The 26,952-nt window shown below is 43.2% G+C and overlaps 2 protein-coding genes across 5 annotated transcripts in view; one reads left to right on the forward strand and one right to left on the reverse strand.

The window, feature by feature from the left end:
• The window catches only part of LOC120957104 (neuroguidin), a 41,492-nt gene extending 19,215 nt beyond the window's left edge, over positions 1 to 22,277 (reverse strand). Inside the window, exons 1-2 of one of the 4 annotated variants that reach the window (XM_040379110.2) lie at positions 22,048 to 22,261; positions 20,478 to 21,000 (exon numbers count right to left, since the gene is read on the reverse strand). In XM_040379110.2, coding sequence (XP_040235044.2) covers positions 20,478 to 20,486 — 9 coding nt within the window. In that variant the 5' untranslated portion in view covers positions 20,487 to 21,000; positions 22,048 to 22,261. Of the gene's footprint in view, positions 1 to 20,477; positions 21,001 to 21,268; positions 21,492 to 22,047 lie in introns of those variants that run through there. The other 3 variants (XM_040379113.2, XM_040379111.2, XM_049609885.1) reach the window with 3 other exon arrangements.
• Positions 22,278 to 23,802: 1,525 nt separating this feature from the next.
• Positions 23,803 to 26,587, forward strand: LOC120958546 (septin-interacting protein 1). Its single transcript, XM_040381425.2, has one exon. It carries the CDS (start codon positions 23,963 to 23,965, stop codon positions 26,504 to 26,506), a length of 2,544 nt encoding a protein of 847 aa, XP_040237359.2. The 5' UTR covers positions 23,803 to 23,962; the 3' UTR covers positions 26,507 to 26,587.
• Positions 26,588 to 26,952: the final 365 nt, after the last annotated feature.

Genomic DNA, 26,952 nt, shown 5'->3' on the forward strand with positions numbered 1-26,952 from the left:
TAATTACTGCTAAATGCACTGCTGATCGCCTTCAATTCGCCGGCGATTACAAGGCGATTAGAAGTCATTTAACGGAAATTTGCGAGTAGGGGAGAAATGTCCATCTTATTCGCAGTGTCCGTCTTTACCTACTATCCCCTACATCAAGTTTGATAATGATGATATCCTTTAATTTGGCATTTGAAAAACTCAGAATACTTTTTGAAGCCTCAGGAATAGATAAATTTTAACTAATGATATTCAGCCGTGCCGGTGAACTCGTTCGTTCCCGGCAAAGTTCGCGGAATGTTTTTCGACGGACGAGTTTACTGGTACGGCTGATTATTGATTGTTTAGTAGCGTTGTCTATTGCTATTAACAGTCACTACGGAGAGGGCGACCGAAAGACCGATGGGAAACGTAACCTCAATAATGAAGCTATGACTCACTTGGAGATGGACAATTTCGAAAAAGAAAAATACAAATAATAGAATTATTATAAGCAACTATATGTACACGATGGTCAACCAATTGCACATATAGGAGACTCTCGACATATGACTGTACTTGGGAACAAAAATAGACCCGGCAGCAATGCGTTTAGGTCCCATATCAATAGGTAAATATCCTGTCTTGTATACGAAAATTTTCAACAATATAGACGATGATTTTAAGAATATTTTAATAGTAAACAAATATTTCCCAATGAAATGATAAGAATTTAAAGTAAGTCGAAAGGATTCATCTGTGTACTAAAAGAAGCATACTAAAGAACGAACTGTAATGCAAAAAATGACTACTTTGGCACACTAGTATACATAAAAAACCCATCGACACTTTTACGTACACCTTACCCACAAACCAGGCTGCGAGCAACACAGAGGCAATAGAAAGAGAGAGAATCGCCCGGCCCAAAACCCAGAATCCAACCGACCGTTTCATTTCGCTGGACGAAATCCATCAGTCGAATAACATTTAATTTAGCTGCCTGAGGGATCTTTCCAGGCAAAAAGGGTAAAACACGTGAGTTTGTGTGTGTGTGTGAGTGAGTGGTTGATGGATTCGATCGAAGGTGTCCATCACCTAACAGAGGGAGAGAAGAAGCTAGGGATGGGTGGGTTATATCGCTACCACCATCATCAACCCAGACATACTTTTACCTCCGCCACCGGCTACAGTGGAGCTGACCATGCGACGCATTGGCCATTTTCACTGAAACCGCGCACTCGAAACGCGAAAACCACCCTCTTGATGGCCCCACCCCTTCAGCCCACCCACAATCAATAATCGAACAGACGTACCGTGAGTCCTGGTGCGCGCTTTACCCCGGGGCCGGGATGGAAGGACGCTTTCGGGTAATGTGTGGAAAGAAAACATACCCAGTCACTCACCACCACCACTACCACCAACCACCGTTGTATGCGTTCGATTGCGTGCGTTATATTACGACTGGGTAGCGCGGGTAGTAGTGGTGGGGGTTAGCAGGGGGGTTTTTTCCGCGTTCCGGTTCTTCTCCCTCCACCCCAAAGTACAAACAAAGCCGAGCCTGTACTCCTGACCTGCCCAGCACAGCAGAGCGGCGCGTTACAATTCGCGCATTTCCAGACTGCAGGGTTGAAAAAATGTATTCCCGCAGCGGCCAAACACCCCCCCCCCCCCCCCCCCCCCATCCGCTCTTTATTTGTTGCGATGGCGAGATGGCAGTATGGAAATTTTGTATTCACGCAATGTTGCCTCCTCTCGTTAGGAATGTTTTTAGCGCAAACTAGCCCCTTCTGCCGGAAGGTTTGCACAGCCGCTCCACCTTTTCGCAGCAGCACAATGCGTCAAATAGTTTGCTGGATTTCCATCCGTTAGACTCCCGCTGCTTCTTCTAAACAACCAGAACCATTACCATGTGTGTGTGTGTGTGTGGCGGTAGTTATGCTGTGCGTTAGGCCGTTATGGATTTAATAGCGGTAGAGCGATTGATCGATCGGCATTTGGAATAAAATTTCGTTAACGGAGGCGGCCAACGCATGGAGGGCAACGCATCACTTGGGGCAAACATAACCGTGCGGGGGAAATTACTCAAATACAACCAATTATGACGAGACTGTATAGTGGCATGAGCTACCAATTAGAGCGCAATGTAATTGCCCAGCGAAACGAGTGGGGCTCTGAATTATTCTACAGCTGGTTTGATCTATCGATAGTGTAGATAGTGCAGCAACAATATTTAGGAATTGTACGTGCAATTCGAACTGCAATCATCATGAGCAAACTTAGTACATTTTAGTAATCTTCTTTCACGAAATTTGTTGGTTTCGTTTTGAGCTATTTAACTTCGTCTAGGGGACGTTCTAGGCCTGTAGCGCACAATTCTGATACTGGGGCCTTTCACGATACTAGCCAGCTTTTTATACGGACTTTGACAGTTAGCGACTGACATCATGTCAATACCCAATACAAAACCACACAAAAAATTATCCTGCGATTTTCAGACAGATTTTAATCAGCCTCAAAGCTAGAATTTGATTCGAGTAACTGCTCGAAAAAAAGGTCAAAACAAGCTCGTTTTTTTCATTCAACCCAAGGTGCATTAAAGAGATCAGGTGGTGGAATCTAGAATCAAAATGTATGTAGGCCAGGTAGTCTCGTCCCATTATAGTTCGACAACTAATTTCTGAATAAACAAATGCTCCATTCTTTCACTGCAGAACGGGTGAAATGATCATATGAGAAATCGTTTTTCATAGCAGCACATACGTAGCAGTCATTAAGGCCGGGCTACATTGACCGTACTCCGTAGTGTAATTTTGATTTTCACTAGCACATCTGGCGGAAGCTGGTGGAAGCTTTTTTTGGTCGTCGAGGGAATGGTCGAGCCGGATCTCAAATTTAAGTTGTTTTTTCGTCGTTTTTTGATGCGAATGGCTGAAATACTTGCACAACATATTTATCTATGAATTTCATAGCTTTTTCAGTCCAGTTTAAGTAAAAAACATGGAAAAATAACATATTTTCTGAAGCGGCTACAAATTGTTTGGCAAAATGCTTCCTCCAGCCGCCGCCAGATGCGCTAGTGAAAATTGAAATTACACCAGAGAGTACGATCAATGTAGCCCGGCCTTTAGTCTCCTCATCGAAGATGTTGTATCGAAACAAAGATGGATGCTAAGTCGTTCAGGTTCGATTTAGCTTACAATAAGCAGTATTTCACGTGTTTGAAGGACTTTTGGTGAATAGAATGAAGATTTAAAGAGTGTTTTGTGTATTTGTCAAGTTACCAGAAAGCCTGTTCGAGCAAAAGTTTTCACCCATCCTTTCAAACAGCGACGTTCAAAATTGGTTATAAAAAACAGGCTATGAGACCACCTGGTCTACATACACTTTGGAAAATTTTATGCAGGGATTGAAAGATGTGTTATCCCACAATATCGCCCAGCAGAAGCGATACAAATCAACCTTTCAAATAAATACACCTTGGGATAAGCCCACCTGTATATTATATCCACTTTGAAAGCTGCTCGAAACTGCTATACAATGCAATGCAATGACAGGCTGAAATGTAAGCCTACGATCTAAAAAGGGAAAAGGACCCACTGTTTAAAACCATATTTTGCAGAAACATTGATCCAGATTACACATATAATTTCCCGTTGCAAGGTATAATGCTGCATTAAATACCACTAAGGCGGACCACCGTCATATTTTTGTTAGTTTGAGGTATTTTATACGGTTTCAACATGTGATATTTGCATCATTTGTAAAAAACAATACGTTTGTTCAACATTTCAAAAAAATTGCACGTAAAGAGAGCGTTACCAAAAATTTTGATTGAAGACCAGGGGAAATTCATAAATTATCATCAGCAATTACAGCTTGTATACAAAGTCGCAGAAAACTGGAAATTGGAACGTCCATAGAACAGTAAGCATCAGATTTTGTCTAATGAACATTAACATCTAATTTACACTAAACTAAACTAATAATTCAACCGATTTAAGTAAGGACGTTCACAGCGATGATGTACTAAATATGTTTAAGTATCTCTAGGTTATAGCAGTCCTAAAATAACATGAAATTGATGTGTATTGGAAAAGCATCGTAAGTTTTGCAAAAATAGTTCTGAACGCGTTCAGAACTATTTTTGCAAAACTTACGATGCTTTTCCAATACACATCAATTTCATGTTATTTTAGGACTGCTATAACCTAGAGATACTTAAACATATTTAGTACATCATCGCTGTGAACGTCCTTACTTAAATCGGTTGAATTATTAGTTTAGTTTAGTGTAAATTAGATGTTAATGTTCATTAGACAAAATCTGATGCTTACTGTTCTATGGACGTTCCAATTTCCAGTTTTCTGCGACTTTGTATACAAGCTGTAATTGCTGATGATAATTTATGAATTTCCCCTGGTCTTCAATCAAAATTTTTGGTAACGCTCTCTTTACGTGCAATTTTTTTGAAATGTTGAACAAACGTATTGTTTTTTACAAATGATGCAAATATCACATGTTGAAACCGTATAAAATACCTCAAACTAACAAAAATATGACGGTGGTCCGCCTTAGTGGTATTTAATGCAGCATTATACCTTGCAACGGGAAATTATATGTGTAATCTGGATCAATGTTTCTGCAAAATATGGTTTCAAACAGTGGGTCCTTTTCCCTTTTTAGATCGTAGGCTTACATTCAGCTTGCAGAAATAATATGAGTAAATTTTATAAGTATTTTTTTTCGAGTGAGTTTCGGGCTGCCAAATTTCATTAGCTCAGAAATGCGATCTGCTCCAACAGTGAAATGCAAATAATTAATGTTCACCTGATCTGCATTTTTGCACACAACACCACCCAGACGCATAAAGCCGAATTTCCATTTTAATTAAATCCGCAAAAGTAAAAACATCAAAAGAGGCTTATTCGTTTTTATATTTCTTTCTTTTTTTTGCAAACAAAAAACATGCTTCCATAATGCTCATTACTTATATGACATGTAGCCAAAAAAAAACCCAAAAATACACAAAAGCATAATTCACATTGCCAAAAAAGGTGGAATAATAAATTGCATTGAAACACGTTTCTCTGCAGCAGACACACACAAAAAAAAAAACAACATCCCACAGGCATTATTATTGTTGATGCAAAATAAATTGGCATTTCGTTCGAAAATAGCAACGACAGGAAGGAGAAACAAAACAAAAGCAAAAGCAAAGTGATATTAATGGTAATGCCGTCAGCAATGATGCATTATGTGCAGGGTCGTATAGCACACACCTCCCCAAAAAAACAGTCGTATAATCTCCAAAAATAAAACCAAAACAAACGCACCCACTGCAATTGCATAAAACTGCAGTTGCAACCCCCCCTCTTTTCTGCTGATCGTCCATCCCTCCGGAATGATTTTGTGCCCATTAAAATGGGCGTCATACGAGGAATTTTCGCGTTTCCAATTTCCGCCACACTTGTTCTTTTTGTGACACACGCACACACACTCATTTTTGCACACATCTCCACCAATAATCATACATTATTTACAGAACACACACACGCGCGCAATTGCATTTCTGCCGCTGCCTGCAAAGTGATAACGACACATTTTCATTAAAACTCCAATAATGGTGGGGAAATACGGTTACATCCTCTCCTTACGCCCATTTCCACCTTCTACTGAGAGGGGTTGCGTAAATTCATCTCACGCATGGGGTGAGGGGAAAACTGCACAAATTATACGAAACATACACAAACGACTGCAGCATCCTCCTCCCTCCCCCTGCGCGGATGGCGGAATTAATACAACACGTACGAGTACAATTAATAATTTATGGAAAATACAACAACAAAAAAACAACATGCATTTCCTTTGTTCTTGCAGTGATAAAATCCCCATTCCTGTGGCATTAACATTCTCCCACACCATCGAATAATGCATCGGATGCAATACACAATTGCTCCTCTGCAACACTCCCCCACTCCCAGCTGCGGCAAAACAGTCAGGTGGGTGGGTTTGAACAATTATTTCCCTACAAAATCCAATACATCCCGATGTTGTGGTGGTGCGCAGTATTTCTTTTTCGCAAAAATCCATATCCCCCGCCGGCTCTCGGAAAAGGGAAAACACACAGTCGATGATGGGCTGGACGGTGGGTTTTCCAACATGAACATTAAAAGGAAGCCAATGCAGACATAAACCGGTGTGTGGTGCACTTGCAATCGATATTATAATCGGACAGAACCATACATACGTACACACACACACACACACACACACACAGCGTGATCGAACGGGAAAAACTCGAGCGCAAATTTCAGCGGATTTTGTTTACTTTTGCACTGCGCCGGCTTTCGACTCATCCCATCCTCCCTCTCCCCATCAGGGCCTATCTCTATGCTTGTATCTCGCAAAAAGGATAATATTTCAGCTATGTGGCATGTCGTCCGTCGGCATGTGCATATAAATATGCACAGATATGCACGTGTACATATACTTTTGCGAAACGCATATTGCCAATCGCCGGCGATGATGGGTAACGCGCGTAACGCATACACAGGGGGAGAGAAAGGCCGAGTGTCCCCCTCCTTCCCACAATCCCCCCCCCCCCGCAGACCCCACCCCCACGGGTGCAAGTGCATTCAAACGCATGCAATTCATGCTTCAGCGGGATCGCATTTAATTTTGGCAAACGAATTAAAATCGCATGCATAGCTCCGCCGCCGAACAAAACTTGACGAAAGCACCATAACATATCCACCAGCAGCCCACTGGCAAAAACCGAAAAAAAAAAAAAACAAAAATAAAGGAAGCCAACATCGTTTGCCTATCGAAATGCATTTTCGATGCATGAAATAATGCAGCACCGGGTGTGTGTTTGTGTGTGGGAAGAGCGACCCGGTAAGCAGGGAACAATTCCGCCCGGTAAAAGGGATTGAGTGTGCGAGGCGGATAGTTAACAGCGGGATGAGGATGAGCTGCTACTCTCCTCCTCCCATTGGTATTGTTCGTCGAATCGGTATGCACAGTTCAGATATTTATCCTGTTTTTTTTTTTTTTTGGTTTTGTTGCGTCATGTGTGCCTTTTCCGCTGGACGCACATAAAGCCTCGCAAACGAACATTGCACTTTTTTTTGGTTTTGTTTCAGGGCGCACTGGTATCAAAAATAAAAACTGAATAAAAATATATCAATTTATTTATATATTTTTCGTCCAACTCCCCAGCAGAGGACGGCTGAAGAGTGCACACAACGTCCGTGTGTGTGTATTGCCAATGGAAATGAACGGACATACGCATACACAAGGCAACAAGGGAGCAAAACAAACACACTCTGGTGCTGACCCTATACCCGCGGGAAGGTGGATAGCTGAGAGAAAGAGAGAGTTGACGGGGAATTGCACGAATATGCAGAATGCGAAATGTAATCAGCGACCGGACCTGCAGTGGGTGGGCAGACATTGGGTTGCGGATTTGGATGGAGTACGGTCTCCATCGGCCCGGGCCCCAAAACGGATTGACCAGTAACAGTGGACAATGGGTTTGTTTGGCAATGAGAGAAAGAGAGAAGGAGAGAGATTGGAAGGTTTTGTTAGGCCCAAAAAAGGTTCGCGAATGTTCCCGCGCTGCCCCGCTGGAACAGTGGCAACAAAAAAAACTGCATAAATATTGATTGCATAATGAAACACACAGACACATGTACGCGTACGCACATGGATGTGCAGGTCAGCTAATGGTGCGGGAAGGGCCCAACAGTTGCCGGGGGAATACAAATGAATAGTGAGAAAACGATAACTGGACGGTTTTGCTCGCGAACCCGTTAACAAAAAAAAAACTCCGCGCCTGATCCTGGCTGAACCATTTCTCCCTGGGTGCGCTGGGTCAACACACACACACACACACGGGCAGCAAACGCGAATGTTATGCGCACGGCCAGGACGGGTCATGCCTGCGTGCGTGCTCGATTGCATTGGACGGAACAGACGCCACACAGTTTCGATCCATTGCAATCCAGCAACAGCAACAGCAGCATCCACCACCATGCATGCAAAGCGAAGCAAATTTGACCATCTCTAGACCATCGACCGGGGACGACGACCAGGCCGGCCACGAATCGGGAAACTTTTGGGCCGAGAATACACACAACCAGCCAGCCAGCCAGCGCTTCGCTCATACGTGTACGCGTAACAACGCGAATCGATGAAGAGTGATATTGATTTGTTTGCAACTCTTCAGCTCTCTTTTTAGCTCCCTCGCTCTTTCTCTCTCTCTCCCTCTCTCACTCTCCCATTTTGTGGCATGCACACCAGGATGCAAACAGTGGCATTGTTGCCGTGATGAAACATGACATGTTCCCCGGCGGTCGTGTTTGGTTTGCAATATTTTACTCGCTTTGTTGGCAAAAGTTTGCCATGTTTGACACATCTGTTACTTTTTTTTTTTTGTTGCACCCATTGTTTCGATAAAATGCATTAAGATTGGCGTGTGGTGTTTGGTGGGGAAGGTTGGGGTAGCATTAGAGTGTGAATTTCAGTTTAACGAATTACTTAAAAAGTGCATTTTGTATATCAATATTCCGAATGAAACGCTGATTATGTTCAAAGAGGAAATAGTAAAAGTAAAATAGTGGAAAAAGATATAAAAAAACAATTTAAGAACGATAATTTAATACAATAATAATAACAATTGTCCAAAAAGACAAATAGTGTGAAAAGAAAGAGGAATTTATACTGATGAGAATATGAAAATAGAGGAAAAAAAACAATAAAAAAACATAGTACATAGTATATAGTATATAGTATAAATGCTTTTAACAATCAAAACAAAGATATGAAAATCATACTTCAATACGAACAAAAAAAATAAAGTACAAAATTGATGAAACAACAATAGATTATTTTCTAAATAACATAGAGAAGATGTAATAAACAATTCAAGTTAAAAAGGAAATAAAATTATATAAAAAGATGAAACAAAAACACAACTACAACTGATAAAAGTGATATAATGAATAATGAATACAATAAAAAAAACTATTAAGTACACTTTTTGATAAAATTTCAAAATAAATTACAAATAACTACTGTAATTCAACACATTTTATTCAAACCCCCTTACTCTCTGCTCCACTTTGCAACTATCGTAATCCATTCCATTTAAACAAAAGTTAAAAAAAAACTTTCCGTTCCCTTTGGATTAAGCTAAAACTTTATCTACACCGCCAAACTACTTCCCCGAAACTTTTGAAAATAATTCATAAAGATTAAAGATACCCTAGAGTGTTTGATATAAACTAAAATTTCATAAACATAAGCGTAAACAACACAATATAAACAAAAGGAAAACTTTAAGCAAAATAGAAACACTGAAGCCTCTAGGAAAAAATGAGAAAACAAACAAGTTCCACGCTACAAAAAGTTGATCATACAAACTTGACCCACAAAGGTAGGGCAAATCGATAAGCGTAGTAAGAAGAAAAAAATAGAATGAGAAACGAAAACTTCTCTTGCATCGCGAACACCAAACATCATGAACCGCGCTGGCAAGCTCCCACCAAACCAAGGGAAACTCTGGTCACAAACTAAAAACGAACCAAAAAAAAAACACCAGAAAATCGTAACTTGCCCGTCTACTCAGAGTAGGAAATGACGGCAAGAAAGCACGGGAATAGCGGCAAGAAAACAGCGTTCCTTCAAGAAGCGTTTTCATTCATAACACGAGCGCACCACCACTCCACTCTGCAAAGCGCGAAATCATCGTAGTAATGGTGCCAAATCGTCTCGTACTGGCGTTAGTGTAGAGTATTTTCGTAGTACAGAAGGCACCGCACATTGGCCACCACGACAACGACGACCGGTGCCTGTGGCCGGGAAGGGATGCAAGGGAGGCGGGTCCACAGAACACAGCCGTCGTCGAGTTTTCCATTTTATTTGCGCCAAGACACACACACACACATACACATGCCAATGGCACATCGTACACACCACCGCCGGAGTCATCATGGACGGTGGTGTTAGGCAGTCAATGGCATGCTGTCGAAGTTAGTGAAGTGTATGGGAGGGAAAAATAGTTGCTTGCACACGATCAAATGCACATGGCCTCTACCTCTACTACTACCCCTCGTAAAGGCTTCTTGCCCTCTGGGCGGGCTGTATCTTACGCGAACCGCGGAACTTTCGCGCGCGCATTTTGCACGAGCTTCGTGTTGTGCGAGTCGCGATGCAGAGGCGAAGGAAAGAAAACTGCAACAGCTGCAGCACCATTCGGACAACATTCGGGTAGTTTTGGATGCAGTGCAGTATTTGTTGGTGGCAACAAAAAATGGCAACCTTCGAGGGCATGTGTCAAACAATACGTGTATCGTTAAGTTTTGTTTGTTTCAATTTCCTCTGATTGTCTATTTTCTACTTGAGGAATAAGCTTTTTTTGGTGATTCTTTAAAATGATTATGTTGGAAAAATGATAAAGGGTAAATAAAAAATATGTCTATATAACCATGGAGTCCTTGAAGTTTATAATAATTTAGTATATTTCAAGTAAAAAAATAAACTTGGCTTTTTGGTTGGTTTAGAAAAAGTTTCAAAAAATCCATTACTGGTCATCCATCTACAATACCATACCTTTCTAATCCTTCCTTTTGAAAGTCAAACTTGAGCCACTATTTAGAAACCAAGCGTTTTAAGCGTTTATGGCAAAATTGTTAATAATTGTAACAATTGAAAACACATTTCAATGAGCTGAATTTTGGTTTGATATACAGCGGAACCCTGCATAACGAGTTTGTTCCTATATAAACTATTATGACTCGGAGAACTTTAACCAAGGGGTGATTCCGCTGTATTTGGAATACATATTAAATCTAAATTAAAACATTGGCGTCTCAAGTCTTAGTATTGTTTTTGAAGAATAACGAGAAAGTCAGGCATTTAAAAATTATAATAGCAAGTGAAGGTGTATGCAATAAAATTTCAGAAAAGAATAGTTCATAGGTATAAAATGAAACAGCAAAAACACTCTCTCATTGTAACACCACTCAAGCGAGTAGTAGCTCCGTCAACACGCTCCAATCCATTCCAATATTTCGTATACTATGCGGTAGGATGTCCTTTTCTGTACGATTTACACGGAAACAGTGTGACAGCCTTTCGACAGGCGCCCGGTTATGGCAGCAGCATCTTCGTACGAAGACCACTGTACTTTATGGTGTTGGGTTTCATGACTCTTTCGTTGAGATTCATGTGAATCTTCAGTGATAAGTGATTTGAATCTCGAGTCGAATCTTCAAAGATACATGAATCTCTAAAAATTCACGAATCTTCAAAGATACATGAATCTCTAAAAATTCACGAATATTCAAAAATTCTCGAATCTTCAAAAATTAACGAATCTTCAAAAATTAACGAATCTTAAAAAATGCACGAATCTTCAAAGATTCATTAATCTCCAATGATTCATTAATCTCATAAGAATCATTTATCTATTAAAAATCATATATCTCCGGAGATTCAGAATCTTTAGAGATGTATGATTTCCAAAATATTTAATTTGCCCAATCCCACTTAAAACTTGGCCAATGTGGGTTCAAGCCTCCCATGGACCGTCTCCCTGTAGCAAAACAAACTATCCAGATGCGTGGTACTTTCCAAGAAGTCTTGGAAGCCTGTATATGGTGGCATGACCACGAAGGTTGTTACGCCAAGAAGAAGAATACAAATCTCAATTTAGATAAATAAAAAGCACAATTTAAATTTTTCTGAGATTTATGAATCGATTGAGATTCATGAATACTTAGATATTCGTTAATCTTTCCAGATATCAGAATCTTTTGAGATTCAAGAAGCTTTTGAGTTTCATGAATTTTTTCAACTGAGATTCAGATTCATTGAATAATTCCAAAGATTCTTGCATATTCATGAATCTGAATCAGATTCTCAGAACAGATCAGAACACTAGTACTTAATGGTCCACCAGACCATTATATATCTAAGCAGTCACGGCATATGTGTTGTATAGTCAAAAACAAACTTTTTCTACATTGGAGCCTCCAGGCTGCAAAGGCACAAACAATATTTAAATGACTATTAACGAAACGAATATCAAAATGACTAATTACCAAACAAATCATAATAAAAATGTTTATTCTACGTATACATGACAATAATAGTTCGCTCAAAGAAGCCTAAAGACGCAACTAATCTGATAAGTAATAATATAGGTACATAGTTTGTATTCTCGAATATAATTTTATAGCTTAAAAATCATATCACATTAATCAAACATCCAATTTCATTAATCGAACATCCAATTAACCGGAAATCCAATTACTTCCAACACCACATTATCCATCTAAATGAACTTTAGTAAAGTGTTGGATAATTTGTGAAATTCCATAAACCTCAATACGTACTATATACGCCAACCTAGACGTCATTAGCGTCATATTTGCAGCAAACATTTTCCACATCACGCGGTTTCCTTGTATTAGAGACACAGAGCCCAGTTCCATTCCAGTCCTAAGGAACACAGCGGTGCATATCATCCTGTGCCATCCTGTACACCAATACACACCCAGCGAGGGTGAGAAGAGTTCCGCCGGGCCAATCATTAGCGGTGGAAAAGTGAACGACCTATCGACGACGGTGCGCAACGGGGTCTACTACTATAAACTAAGCACGCCCGAGAGTGGGCTGATAATACCCAAACCCCTCCGGGAAAGCTCAAAACACACGCATAGCGAGAGAGAGATAGAGAGAGAGGGAGCGAAGTGTTTTTCCCTAAACGGGGCGATTGGTCGTACGCACACACAGCCAGCAGATGCACATGCTTGCAGTTGCTTCCAAATTAGGAAAAACGTCCCAAGTGAGCATTGCTGCCGACCCTAGGAACGGAAAAGCCGGATACACGCTCGATGTGTGTAGCTTAAAACGCCATCTTTATATGCCATAAATCAAACCCAAAAAAAACATTGCACACAAATAAAATCGGAACCGAAAGACGGAACCAAGGGTCGCCGGAGCACACGGAGCAGTTTCCCGTGGTGACACATTAGACGGGCGCGAAAAACTAATATCATTTTGTACACGGTGCTCGGTTTGCTTACATGCCCGCCGCCCCCGTTGCGCCCATTGGAGGGTGGGGGTTTGTTTTAATCAAATTTGTACTTGATTTTGGCAACACTTCTCATTTCCAAAACACAACGGGAACATTCTAACAATGGTAAATAAATCATTCGCCATTATATTAAAAATTTAATTGAAACACAACACATTCTACAGTTTCGACACGTCGTCAGCGGCCAGGCAAACCGAAAAAACTATAGGAAAAGAGGTAAAGCACCTCCCCACTACCATCCTCCGGCCGTTTTATTTATTATTTCTAGCTCAATGTTTCGCATTCTCTCTCTCTCTCGCGTCGTGAACGGGATGTTCAGAGTTCCATCGCTGATTCTTCAAAATATCAAACATTCACAAATGTCCCCGAGTTCGAGATGGGCACGAGAGACCAAGGGTAGCCAGCAGCACTGGCAAGCAAATCGTCACCAGATGTGCACCGGAGCAAAGGCTCATCTCGTATGCAGCCGCACGCACACACACACGCACACGCACCCCTTTTATCCCGGGACGACGCGCGGGACGGCGCAACTATCGGAGCGATCGTTAGCAAATCCAAATCCCCGAAAAGCCCGAAATCAACCCCGGGAACTCGGGGTAGCGGCAAAGCATGGCATGATGCAGGCAGGCAGGCGAAATGAAGGTTTTTGCGCCCCTATAGCGGTCGTTGTCCTTTTTCGGTTGCGGGACTACTCCTGCGCCGCATCACGCGGGCGACGGTTTACGCACACACATGGACATCGGCACATCGATTCCATTTTGGGACGGTCCGCGGAAACGCCACACCACACCTCTCTGCCACTAGCTGTAGCCACCGTGGTCCCTTTTATGCGTGTGTCAGTGCAGCGGTTTTCATTTCGTGCCCGATGCGGATGTAGCGTTGGTTGGAAAATCGAAATAATCCACCCCATCTCTTTCTCTTTCTCTATCTCTCTCTCACACACACACATACAGCAGCGGCAGCAGGATGAGAAAAAGGGCCCTTTTCATTTGGCAAACTCGAATGAATCAGGTGCTTCCACCGGGACACCGGGATGAAGTGGACCGACCAACGGACCGATGTGCGTATGATGCCTAACGCGAAAGCAATCGCACACACTGCACTCCCTCTCTCTCTCTCTCCCGGGCGGAAGGGCGCAACTCGACGGCCACACCACGGTGGTTTTCCGGCGCAGAAATAGGGGGGGGGAAAGAGGCCGTTCCCGAATCGACAGGTTGACGATGGGTAAATCAATAGGCCTTTAAAATGCACACAGGCCAGTATGCGCTGCTGAGTATTGTAGTTAGCAATGCAAACGTTTTGAAAGACTGTTTGAGAGTTTCATTTAACATTTAACGGATGTTGTTTATTTTCTTAAATTTTTTTGTATGGGTAAACACAGATGTCTTTGAATAAAATCTATACGAAATACATATTTGAGTGGTGCTGGCATGCGTTTGATTTTTTTTTGTTACATAAAACATTGCATAAAATGAAACTTTGCTTAAATGTTCATTTGTTAGAAAACGAACAACAACCGGAACCTATCCCGTTTATGACAGGTCGGTGTCAAAACACCAAAACGCATCAAAACCAATAAGAATCGATGACTAAACTGCAATAACAAATACCAGAGCAAGTAGTACTAGCCACACATCAACATATGCAATAAAACAATACTCAAAAAAGAGAGAAAACTAGATAAAAAACAAATGATAAAACAATTAATAGACAGACAAAGTGATATAGAATATAGACAAGAATGAAGAAAACATAATTTATAAGTTGAAATGACATGACATCGACAAAAAATAAGTCAATGTATAAGACCAAATCATAAATTATTTTAAATAACTGTAAATAAAGCGAAACAAATTCCTTTACTAAGAATGATATTAAACAATAACAAAAAAAATACAATAAAAATAGAGCAGGACATAATATCAATGATAACATCATAACAGCAAAACCAATCGAAAAAAGAAGAACAATGGAATAGTTCAGCAAGCTTTGAAATTAGTAAATAATCAAATCCAAGCATAAAGAGACAAAAAAGAAAAAAAATGATAAAGATAATGGGTTAAACAGTGAGTAAAATATCGTAAGTAAGTAAAATATAATAGGTAAATGAACCCACACATATATGTGGATGTACGAAAATGTATAAATTAAACTAATATGAATAAAAAATGAAACAACAATATATGAAAAATCAAAATGAAAACAATCAAATGAAGAAAGGTATATTATAAATGAATAATAAAATAAAACAAACGTCAGTGGAAATGAAACAACTATGATGTATAAATAATCCAGCTGAAAACAAAGAAATGAAGATGAGGATTCAAATAAATGTACAAACTAAACAAGTAAAAAAATGAAACAACAATGAAATATAAATAACAAAAACAAACATTAAAAATAATAGACTAAAGAACTATGTTCGCCATCAGAGCAGCCAAAAGCAAAGCAAACGAGAAGACAGTACACACCGCGAAGCTTCAGAGCAGAGTTTCAAATTTTCCCATTTCCCCTCCCGCCACAGGTGAACAGAACCGCGACGTGTGAAAGACGTACGTGTGCCCCCCCCTTGTGCGAGTGTCTGTGTGTTTTTAATAAACATTTTAAAAATATTATTGCCTGACCAGCAGCATTCGCCGGTCGTCCGCTGATAGGGGGAAAAAAACAAACGCCACCCGCACACAAGTCCCCCAACAACCCCCGCCCCGACAAAACGGGAAGTGGTGCTCGCAACAATGCAGGAAAAGACGGTAAGAGGCAAACAAGGGGGAAAATGTGAAGAGAGAAGCCCTAACTCGACGCACATAGCCCTGTCGCTCGCAAATCGGGAAATTGCGTGGTGTGCGTAACCTCACCTACAGCCCGGGTCTGGGCTAGGCCGACCGGGACGCCTTTGTCGCACACATCATACATAGGACGAGCGAGGCAATAACAAAAAAAAAAACGCCTGAATCTAGGCATCAGCGCGACACCACTTCTCGTCGTGGTCCTGTCCCTTTTCCCTGTACAATGGACAAAGTTTAATAAAAATTCTATCACACAGTATATCTGTGTGTGCGCGATCTCTCTTTCTCTCTCTCTCTCGCTTAGTCACCCAGAAGAGGGACAGAAGCAGATGGAAAGGGTGGATGTTGTATTTTTTTTTGTTTTGTTTCGGTTAACTCGGTCCGATATTTTTCTAGCCCGTGCGCGCCAGGGCCCTAAAAACAGGGAAAGGATTGGGCCAGCATCTAGCTAGCAGCAAACGCACCATAACCAAACGCAGCAGCAGCAGCAGCATCACCGGGAGATGTTATTTTTTCTCGCTCAACGAACCTTTTTTTTGCTTACTGCTCTTTCCAGTCCGTTTTTTTTTTTGCATTGCCTTGCCTAGTTCGTCATGAAAATCACAACGAGCTGCGGGTTGCGTAAGGCAGAAAATACGGCGACAGTTCGGTCCCGTGCGTGTGTGTGTCGGTGTGTCGTTGTGCTGCTGCAGCACATTCTCCACAACCATGTGGACCCGTATTCGGGGCGAAAAGGGCCATACATGGATGCACATACACATTGCGTCCACCTTCCATCCGCGAAAAGCAGCATCAGCAGCAGCATATCCTGTGTGTATGTCGCCTGTCCCTCACCGCTGCCATGAGACCCTTCGGGAGAGTGGCAAACACGCAAAACGGTGTGCGCTTCGTTGCGTTTGGCCCGAAGCAGTGTGTGCGCGCCAGGTGAAAATGGCAGCATTTGTGCCCGGTATTCATCAAAGCTTAACCCGGGATGGCCATCTCCCGGCACAGCGTCGTTACAGCGAATTGATCAATCACAAAGCGAGCCACACTGGGCGGCTCATTTCAAACGGTTTCTGGTGCGTTTGACGTCTCCTCCTCACTGGGTAGGTGTGTTTTGCGTAAATTCGCAAAGCAAATTGCATAGCGCGAGGCGACGCTACAGAGTTACCACATGCGTTTGTGCGTTACGGTGGAGCGGACATTTCTGCAATCGGTTGATGAAAATGTCTCCTGCAATCGTAAAGTTTTAATCAATATTTCAATCAATTAATCAAATGTAATAATATAATTACTAAACCTGCGTCGCTATGTAAGGGCGCTGGTTAGCCTTTGACCTGATTGGTTCTCCTTTTTATATGAAATTCTTACCCGAGTTTGCTCACGAACCGCACACACTTTCGTGCATGCCGAATTTAAAATCAAACTTAATAAAAAAAAACAACCAACAAATGCATTTGTGATGCATAATGGGCTCGAGGAGAACGGATTTAGTCACAGGACAGAACTGCTAATTGCCAACGCTGTTAGTGAACGACAAGCAATGGGAAGTTTTAACGCTTTGGTGCTAATTGTCTACTCCATTTTCTACTACACAGTTTTGAATGGTGTACAGATCTGCATTCGTGCGATTTCTCCATTGTTTTTCACATATTTTGGAGAAGAATTAATTGCATTGCAGTTGATGCATTGATGTGATTGATTACACATGATTTAAAACATACTTTTATTAGGTAACCTCACAGATGATTTAAGTACATTTATAAGCTCAAAAGGCTGTCGTTAAGGCTTCACTAATAATCTAAAAATTGAATTACAATAATAAGGAGTAAGTAGAAAAAAAATGGCCAACAAAAACGCAATCTTAATGAGAAAAAACAGGCGAATCTTATAAAAGTAACAAACAAGTTTAAATCAAAGAGATCGTTACGAAAGTAGTTAAACCATCTCAATTAGGACAAGAAAGCGTCACTGTGGCAATACAATGTATGTCGCACTTTAACTATAACAGTGCTAAGGTGGATTAAAAAAGTATTTAGTAGGTATTTAGAAAAAAAACGGGAAAAACCCTTAGAACATTTTTGATCCACATTAGTAGCAAATCGAAATCCTCTGAAGATATGTATATCTTTTGATGAGCAAATTCTCTCACAAAGATTCATTAAACACATATTTTCAATTTTTTTTAAATATTAAAATCGACACTACTGCTTTGGGTTTGGGCATGAATTTGGGACACGGGGACTCTCGGAGAGCGTCACTTAAAAAAACATCAAATACAGAGCCCTTCGTTCGCATTGGTTTATTATCGGTTATCGAAGATTGCTCTGAAATGCACATCATTGGCATCATGGGCTTTCTAAGACAGGATGAAATGTATAATGAAGCAGAATAGTAGGGGAAAGCGGAGCAAAATGGACATGTGGACAATGGCTAAACCACTTTACATTGTTATTTTGACGGAAATCGATACTTCAACATCATACTCATGAAAAACAATCATAAGTTTAGGCATTAATAATACATTTATATGTTTAAAATGAATTTTTAAAAATCAACGTCAAAAGTCGTGAAAATGTGCTATGGGACAAAATGGCCTTACACGAAATTGTCAAAACACATCAAAACAAAGGGGCAAAATGGACCAGAACATTGAACTTCAGGCTTTGGTTTAAGCTCTTGCATCGCGGTATAATTGTGAGAGTAGAAATTTAAGTGGTGGTGGTATTGTAACGACCTTATACCACAGCCTCATCATGTCGCTCCTCTCAAAACATACCCGACCATTTTGCCCCAAGGTGGAACGACCATTTTGCCCCAAGTGAAACATTTTACAAACTTTAATTTTAAAAATTTTACATTAAATTAAAATTGTTACTTTTTTTCACGTAAACTACAGATAAATATCATATGCATCATACACATTCTTTTATTGTTAAATTCTTACGAAAGCTTATTTTCGAGACGGTGAACATTATATCGTTTTGAGCAATCATTTTATTTGCTTCTTTATTCAATTATTTTGGAATTTTTGGTTATGAAACGTTCATGGTGGGCTTTAAACGTTGTATTTTATGCTTTTCAATCATTAGAAGTCATTACAAACGTGTGAATTTGCTATTAATGCAGGTCACTATTTTGCCCCAGGTTCCCCTATTAACAAAAAACTGCGTGACATTCAAAATATCTTCTTTTTGGTGGTTCGATAAAGCTACTAACACTGACAAATGCTTGTAATCGGTCTTTTTTTTAACCCCTATTGGATTTTATGCGACCAGTATACTGTTTAAAACAGTTCAATCGTTTGAAATCGTATTCTGCACGAAAGGCAACATTTATTCCTATATTCATAAATAAAATGGCAACTCATAACCTACAATTTCAATCAAACATTAAACAGCACAAGCAGAAATCAAACACAAAACTGTTGCATTTTGTTGATATTAAATTTCTAATTAAATAATTATAAACACAATTAAACGATTCTTTCATTCTAAGCATATTTTAATCGCTATCAATCATTCATCCTGTCGTGCAGTTTAAAAAAAGAACCGAAGTGATGATTAGTGATTCATTAATGAGCTCAGATTCAACATCAGAAGCAACATCTACCGCCTACTACCGAGTCCCTGTTCAAGACCCCCCCAGGGGAACCGGCTGAAATGGTGTACAAATGAGTAAATCTTAACGCTCAACACCACAAATCAACCAATTCCCCAGCAACCGGACAATATCCCCAAAAGGGGAGGTTCGATTTTTCTCCCCGCATATCATCATCATCCTTCCTCTATTTGTTCCTCCATTGTTTTGCTCCATCCATCAGCACTTGAGAGCAATTATCCAAAATGCAAACCAGCCGTTCCAGCCGCCGAGACTTGCAGGAGAATAATTTCAAAAATATATCGTTCGCCAAACCAAAACAGAAAAACGGACCAAAAAGCCGTAGAGTTGGAAGTAAAAAAAAGAGGGATGATGCACCACAAATCCTAGCCCATTATACGCCGCTGTTTTTGTGACGATTTTATCCTTTCAATATTAACTCTCGTCCACGCACACACACAGCGACAGAGAAATACATGAGCAAACACACATTCAGATACAACCATTAAGAGTAAAATGAAGAACAAAAAAATCCCCCATCGAATACAGGATTCGGCAACCGTTGGCGACCGTCCCGCGATAGAACGATTGCGAAGGGAAAGGACACCAACAACAACAACAACACCAACAACAGAGTTGTGACTGTGTATGTGTGCATTTTTCTATTATTTTGACTGCGTAGAATGGGACGGCACGGGGTGGAGAAAAAAAAAGTTTTGTACGGATGCTTCCATTACCTCCTATACTCGTTCATCGACCCTCGAGAATCATAGCTCTCCAAGTGAACCACTTCGTACCACGCGTAGAGCAATGTTCTGCGTGTTCTCTCGGCCTGCCTCTGCCTACCTATATTCACCCTCCGGAAATACGCTTTTACCGGAGGAGGGGAACGGGATGCACGCACGCACGAGCATAAAATCTGATGACGCACAACGCTGAAGCAAAAGGGAGGGCTAAATAAGCACAGTAGAAGACCACGCATCCTGAACCTAGCCCAAGACCCGATTGATTTTTTTCTTCTCTGCACACTCTTCATTTACCTGCACCATTTTTAAAAATGTATCTCTGTATGCGTTTCTTCTGTTCCGCGTGGTCGCCGCAGCGTCTGATCCGTTGTGTGGTTGAGTTGGCTGAGATGGGGTTCCTTCCGCGCGGCTTCTTTCCTTACTCCGGGGCAAGGAACACACAAGCTCAGCTTTTTTTCGGTAGACTAACAGGAATCACACACAATCCTCCTTGCAGGCCGATGGTGACAAACGCGCTGATGTGTCGCTGTGCCAGGCAAGGCTTGCTTTGCGTTTTTGGTGCCGTGTTGTCGTCCTTTCCTTGTTGACTTTCACCAAACTCGTAACCAAGCACCCAAAAGGAATCGGCCTACTGCAACTGGAACTGTTTTGTTTGATGTTTGATGCACCAACACTTCCGTCACGAACACTACACCCGGGCTGTTGTTTGTTCCAGGCAGGACTTTTCACCACACTTTTAATTACTTTTTATGTTATGTTGTGTGTAGAAGAAATAAAACTGATTGAAACACTTTGCACCAGACAGCATTAGTTCACACTATTTTTCAAAAGGCAAATAAAGAGAAATTAGAAATTAAAACAAATAAAACACTAATTAGCGCGCCCGAGGTCTGCTGGTCGGCCGCAGGGGAGGGCTTAATATTTCCTGTTTCCTTTCCAGCACAGAGTCACAACAAACCGGCGACCCCTTTCTCGAAAGTCGCACACTTAATGCCGTACTTCCACTGGCATACCGGCGGGCGGATTAAAAATCCCCAAAAATCCTGTCTTATTCGTGTTGCTGAGTGATCCACAACAAACCGCACCGAAGAAACACTGCAAGGAGCTGAACCGCGCACAGTACCAAAAGCAGCAGCGGCAGCAGTCAGCAACAACCCGAGGGACTTTGGCACAAAGCACGTCAACCTTCAACTTCGACTGCGCTGCGATTGATTCCGGCCGACGGTGGTCGCGACCGATGAAAGCGGATTCCGTTCGCCAGCGCGCGCGTTCGAACGACGAACGCAACGCGAAACACAAACAGAGGAACAAACCAAAAAAAGGTCCAGGACACTCTGCGCGCACCACTACACACGCACACTCACGGAGGTGTATGTGTATATACACAAGGGTCGCTCGTCCTCGTTGAGAGGGATCGCAAACACACTGTGATTGTTGTTTTTTTTTAGCTTCGAAATTGCGTGTTTCGGCAGCAGGGGGAATCCTTTTTTCCGGTTGTGTGAGTGTGTATGTACATTACGCATACAGAGACAGAAAGCGGTGCGTGTGGCGCAAGGTACGCTTCATACACACATGTGGTAGCAGCACGAAGTGCAGCCAAACTGGTGGGGACGATGGGGTTGAGATTTTTGCGGTTTTTTTACTTGATTAATACGTTGCTAAGGATTACGAGCGGGGGCCAAACTGGCCGATGCACATTGGACCGTTTCTGAAACAACCACACACACACGATGAACCGCACGAGGCATGGCAACGATGTAAACAAATCGCACGCAGCGGAGATGCTTCCGATAAGAAATTACACTAATTACACTTTTAACACTTTTTGTAACATTCAAACTATTTAGATCAATTGCAGTTATACCTTTAGGATGCAGTGAAACCAAAGAAAAGAGCCCGGAAAAGCACGAGCGGAGTGGAAAACAAACAAACACACGTGCTGTACCGATTGTGACAGCCGATGGTGGCACCGGGCCGGTCAAGGTTACTAGAGGTCAGTGTGGCCAGATAATTTTGACGGTTTTCAAGTAGGAGTACCAAAAATTTTATCGGTAGTTTTCGGTTGGTTGTGAAATTTGAAACTCAGTTAAAATGAAGTGTTAAGTTGGAAGGGGGAGGAGGGGTTCTAATTTGCTACCTAATCATAACGGTCACACGAATGTAGGCCTTTCTAAAATGCCGATCTTATAATTGTACTGAGGATTCTAAGCCAACGAAAGATTGAGATGGACATTTTGTTCTGAGCGGTGGCGAGTTACTTTTCTCGGGGATCCACACTGCCGCTGAGGGTCGTGGCAGTACTCTATCAGATGCGATTTTATCGGACGCGCTGTCAATTGATTTTCAATTCGATTGAAATTGTGCTATTTAGCTATTTTGATAGAAATTGCAATTATTTGGATGAGTTCCCAAGCGCCACAGATTAAGCTTAAACGACTGGAAAATTGAATATCCATTGAAAAAAATGAAAGCTCCACAGCTTCATTGGTTTGATCAATAGATGGCGTATTAAAACTGATTATTATATTGCTATCCTTTTCTTGCAATGTGTTTCGGCAAGTTTCATCTTATCATGACCTATATAGCCTTCTAACTTTCTGAGCAAAAATCTATGTGGATAGTCGTGTGGTCAGATACGTGGGTATCAACACCAACGACCATTACTCAAATCTCACTTGCTTCAGTGCTGGTGGTTTCCATTGGAGTTTAGTATTTAAACAATCGTATCGCCGTTCTAGTTCTAGCGATGCATAACTTCAATGCGAAACCATACAACAGTACAGAGGAAATGAGAAAGCTCTCCTCCAAGCGATGAAGCTCAACTGGTTGGGCTATCCCACCAACAGAGAGCGCCACCAGCTTTTTCGCTATTTTTAGAATGCATGAGTCGTTTGCCGTCTGCTAAACGAAGTATTTCTATATTCCGTTTAGGTAGAGAACTTGAGTCGTTTAGAAGCCGTTTAGTGGTCGTTTAGTGGATTTGTGGCACTTGGGGTGGGTTTGATGTGGTTTTACAGTGGGTTAAGGACGATTTGGTTATTTGGGCAGGCATCAACACCATCGACCATTACTTAAACGAAGTTTTTTTATATGCCCTTTCCCAAATAGCCAAATTTGCTTAAGCAGCTAATGTTGGCACGCTAAAGATCGCTGCTTGAATTCGCCTTTTGCAGTAGATTAACAGCATCAAAGTTCCAGGCTGGTCTTTCAAATAGCGCTTAAGCAGCTTCCTTATTTTGAAAGAAATCTGTAATTTTCGGTACGAAAAATGAAAAATCGGTAGTTTTAGGTTTTGCTCATCTATGAATCAGTAGGCGCTTCAAAAATCGTTGGGAATTCAAATAAAACGTCATTTCTGGTCACTCTGCTAGAGATAGCCGGCACACAACGCGCATAGAAGAAAGGGAATCGTATGTACGCTGCTTTTATTTGATGAAAATTTGCATTGAACAAAAACTTATGCATAAACAATGTCTTTAACTTTAAAAAAATGAGCAAAAAGTTATATATTCCAATTGTATAACCTTTTTATTTATCTTTTCTTCATTTTTAAACCCCGAGTAGAAGACTCCCTTATGACAGTCGACGCACCGCTTCTCTGCCTTGCTGTACAAACCTTGACGTTTTCAGTCAAACTCTCCCTACTCTCCGAAAAACAAACGTAAACAAACGCAAACCAGAGCATCCGCGAAAACAGTGAATTTGCCAAATTTTCACCTCCACTCGCTTTACACAACCGCTTCATTATTCGTTCGATACTTCGCCTGCAAAACCTCACCATGGACGACGAAGAGTACGAGCGGTTCGAAATCACCGACTACGATCTGGCGAACGAGTTCAACCCGAACCGGGGACGCCGCCGGCCGACCAAGAACCAGCAGATCTACGGCGTCTGGGCGGACGATGATTCGGAAAACGAGGGCGACGAGGGCAGCGGTGGCCGGCGCCGTGGACGGATGGGGGGCAAGCAACCGAAAGACTACTCCGCCCCGATCGGGTTCATTGCGGGCGGCATCCAGCAGTCGGGCAAAAAACCGGAAAAGGACCGGAAACCGTCCGACGAAGATGATGACGACGAAGGCGACGAGGCGAATGATGCACGGCCCCGCTTTGGTTCGAAAGCGGTCGCAGCGAACAGCAGTGCAACGTCCTCGGAATCGGAAGACGAAAGACGCCCCCCGCCGCAGGATATGCGCTCGATGGCCGGCTTTCGTACGCTTGGCAGTGGCGCACCACCGAAAGCACAGGGAGGCAAGCACGTGGGCAACTGGGAGCAGCATACGCGTGGCATCGGGGCGAAGCTGCTGCTACAGATGGGCTACCAGCCGGGCAAGGGGTTGGGCAAGGATCTGCAGGGCATTTCCGCACCGATCGAGGCGCACCTGCGCAAGGGCCGCGGTGCGATCGGGGCGTACGGGCCGGAGAAAAAGACCGTGGTGGCGGACGCGAAACAGAAGCAAAAGCAGGACGACACAAAGGCGCTGCCGGCTGCCGGTGGCAAGGAGGAGGAAACGCGCCAGTGGCGTAAGGAGGGTGGTAAGCAGAGCAAATCGCGCTACTTCTTCAAATCCGTCGAGGATGTGATCGAGAAGGGCAAAAAGACAGCCACGTACGCACCGTTCGACAAGAGCTCGTCCAAGCTGGCGCAGGTGACGGTAATCGATATGACGGGGCCGGAAAAGCGTGTGCTCAGCGGATACCATGCCCTGGGGCAGGCGAAGGTGGCCGACGAGGAGCTGTACGAGTTGGGCGGGCAGGCGGGCGGTAAACCACCGCCGGCCAAGGAAACGATCCACTTCGCTCTGCCCGAGCTGCTGCACAACCTTAACTTGATGGTGGAGTACTGCGAACAGGACATAATCACGATCGACAAGCAAAAGTGTGAGGCGAAAGATCGCGAGGAACAGTTGCTGCACGAAAAGCAAAACCTCATCCGCATCAGCGAGCTGGAGAAGGACTACCTGCACACGCTGGACGGAGCGCTCGAGCTGGTCCGCGCGCTGGTCGAACCGGCCGGCGGCTCGATCGAGCTGGAAGAGTGTGAGCGCATCTTTGTGCGCCTGTACGCGGACTATCCGGCGGAGTGTAAGGAGTTTGGTCTGTCCGACCTGGCCGCGGGTGTCGTGGCCCCCCTGCTAGCGAGCCGCTTGCGGGAATGGAAACCGTTCAGCGAACCGACGCGTCATCTGGACATTTTCAAGCGCTGGAAATCGATCCTCGGCTCCTCGCGCACCGACACCGTCAACAGTCTGCTCGATCCCTACTCGGCCGTCGTGTGGAGCGGCGTCGTGCCCAGCATCCGGTCCGCTGCCAGTGAATGGAACCCGCGCGCACACCAGCCAATGATAGCGCTGCTCGATGCGTGGGCACCGCTGCTGCCCGCCTGGATACTGGACAACGTGCTCGAGCAGATCGTGCTGGTAAAGCTTACGGCGGCGGTGATCGAGTGGGACCCGCTCACCGACACCGTCCCGATACACTGCTGGATACACCCGTGGACCGAACTGCTCGGGCCGAAAATGGAAGGCAACATCTATCCGGCCATCCGGGAGAAGCTGGCCCGCGCCCTGAAGGGCTGGCATCCGGAGGATCGTTCCGCCCGCGCAATGCTTACCCCCTGGAAGGGTGTCTTCGCGGAGGAAGATCTGCAGGTGTTCCTGGCGAAAAACATTATCCCCAAGCTGGAGCTGCGGCTAACCGAGCTGATCGTCAATCCGCTGCAGCAGGATCTGGAAATCTTCAACCAGGTGTGGGAGTGGCACGAGCTTGTTTCACCCCTCCAGATGGCCACCGTGCTCGATAAGTACTTCTTCCCGAAGTGGCTCCAAACGCTCGTGATTTGGCTGAACCAGTCGCCCAACTTCGACCAGGTGTCCCGCTGGTACCAGGGCTGGAAGGCTCAGTTCACGGACGACGTGGTGCGCCATCCGAACATAAAGGAATGTTTCCGCAAAGCGCTCGAGCTGATGCAACGCTCCATCGGGCTGGGTGGATCGGGTGCGGGTGGACCGAGCTCTTCGCCGCCGGTGATGGAATCGATACCGCCGCCCCCGAAACCACCGACCGTGACGATGATGGACATGCAGCAGCTAGACACGCAGCCAACGCTCGAGTTTAAGGAGCTGGTGTCGCAGAAGTGTGCCGAAAGGGGGATCATCTTCGCGCCGATGCCGGGCAGGAGAGAGCTGGGCAAGCAGGTGTACCGCGTGGGCAAGCTGTTCTGCTACATCGATCGGTCCGTGTGCATCGTTAGTCCGGATGGGGGCGTTAGCTGGACGCCGATATCGTTGGCGGCGCTGCTCGAGCGGGCGGTCAGTGGGTGAATTGATGATATTTGTTTGATTGTAAGAGTGACATACTAGTTCGGTAAAATAAAACTTAACTAACTTTAATAGGAGTAGAAATGTTCGTGTTAAATTATGGTTCCTTTCGTTGAGGGGAAAATTTGAGAAAATATATGAAAAACCTAAAGATTTTTAGTTGTAATAAAATTCTTCAATAATAATGTTATTTTTCGAACCTCTTTCAAGCTACCGAAACCTAAACAGGTCCTGCTGCAATTCCTAGACCGGAATACTACCGGGAGCTGTTTGAGGGACGGTATGGGTTAAGGATCACTTACAGGATCAGTATGGGTTCGTTATCAATCGCAGGTTCGGTATGGGTACGTGAACGGTTCCAGTACCGGTATTAGTTCACTATCAGTACCAGGATCAGTGTAGGTTCTGGGTCATTTTAAAGGCCAGTATGTGTTCAAACCAGTTCCAGG

The sequence above is a fragment of the Anopheles coluzzii genome, chromosome 3 (assembly GCF_943734685.1).
Source record: "Anopheles coluzzii chromosome 3, AcolN3, whole genome shotgun sequence".
Taxonomy (NCBI): domain Eukaryota; kingdom Metazoa; phylum Arthropoda; class Insecta; order Diptera; family Culicidae; genus Anopheles; species Anopheles coluzzii.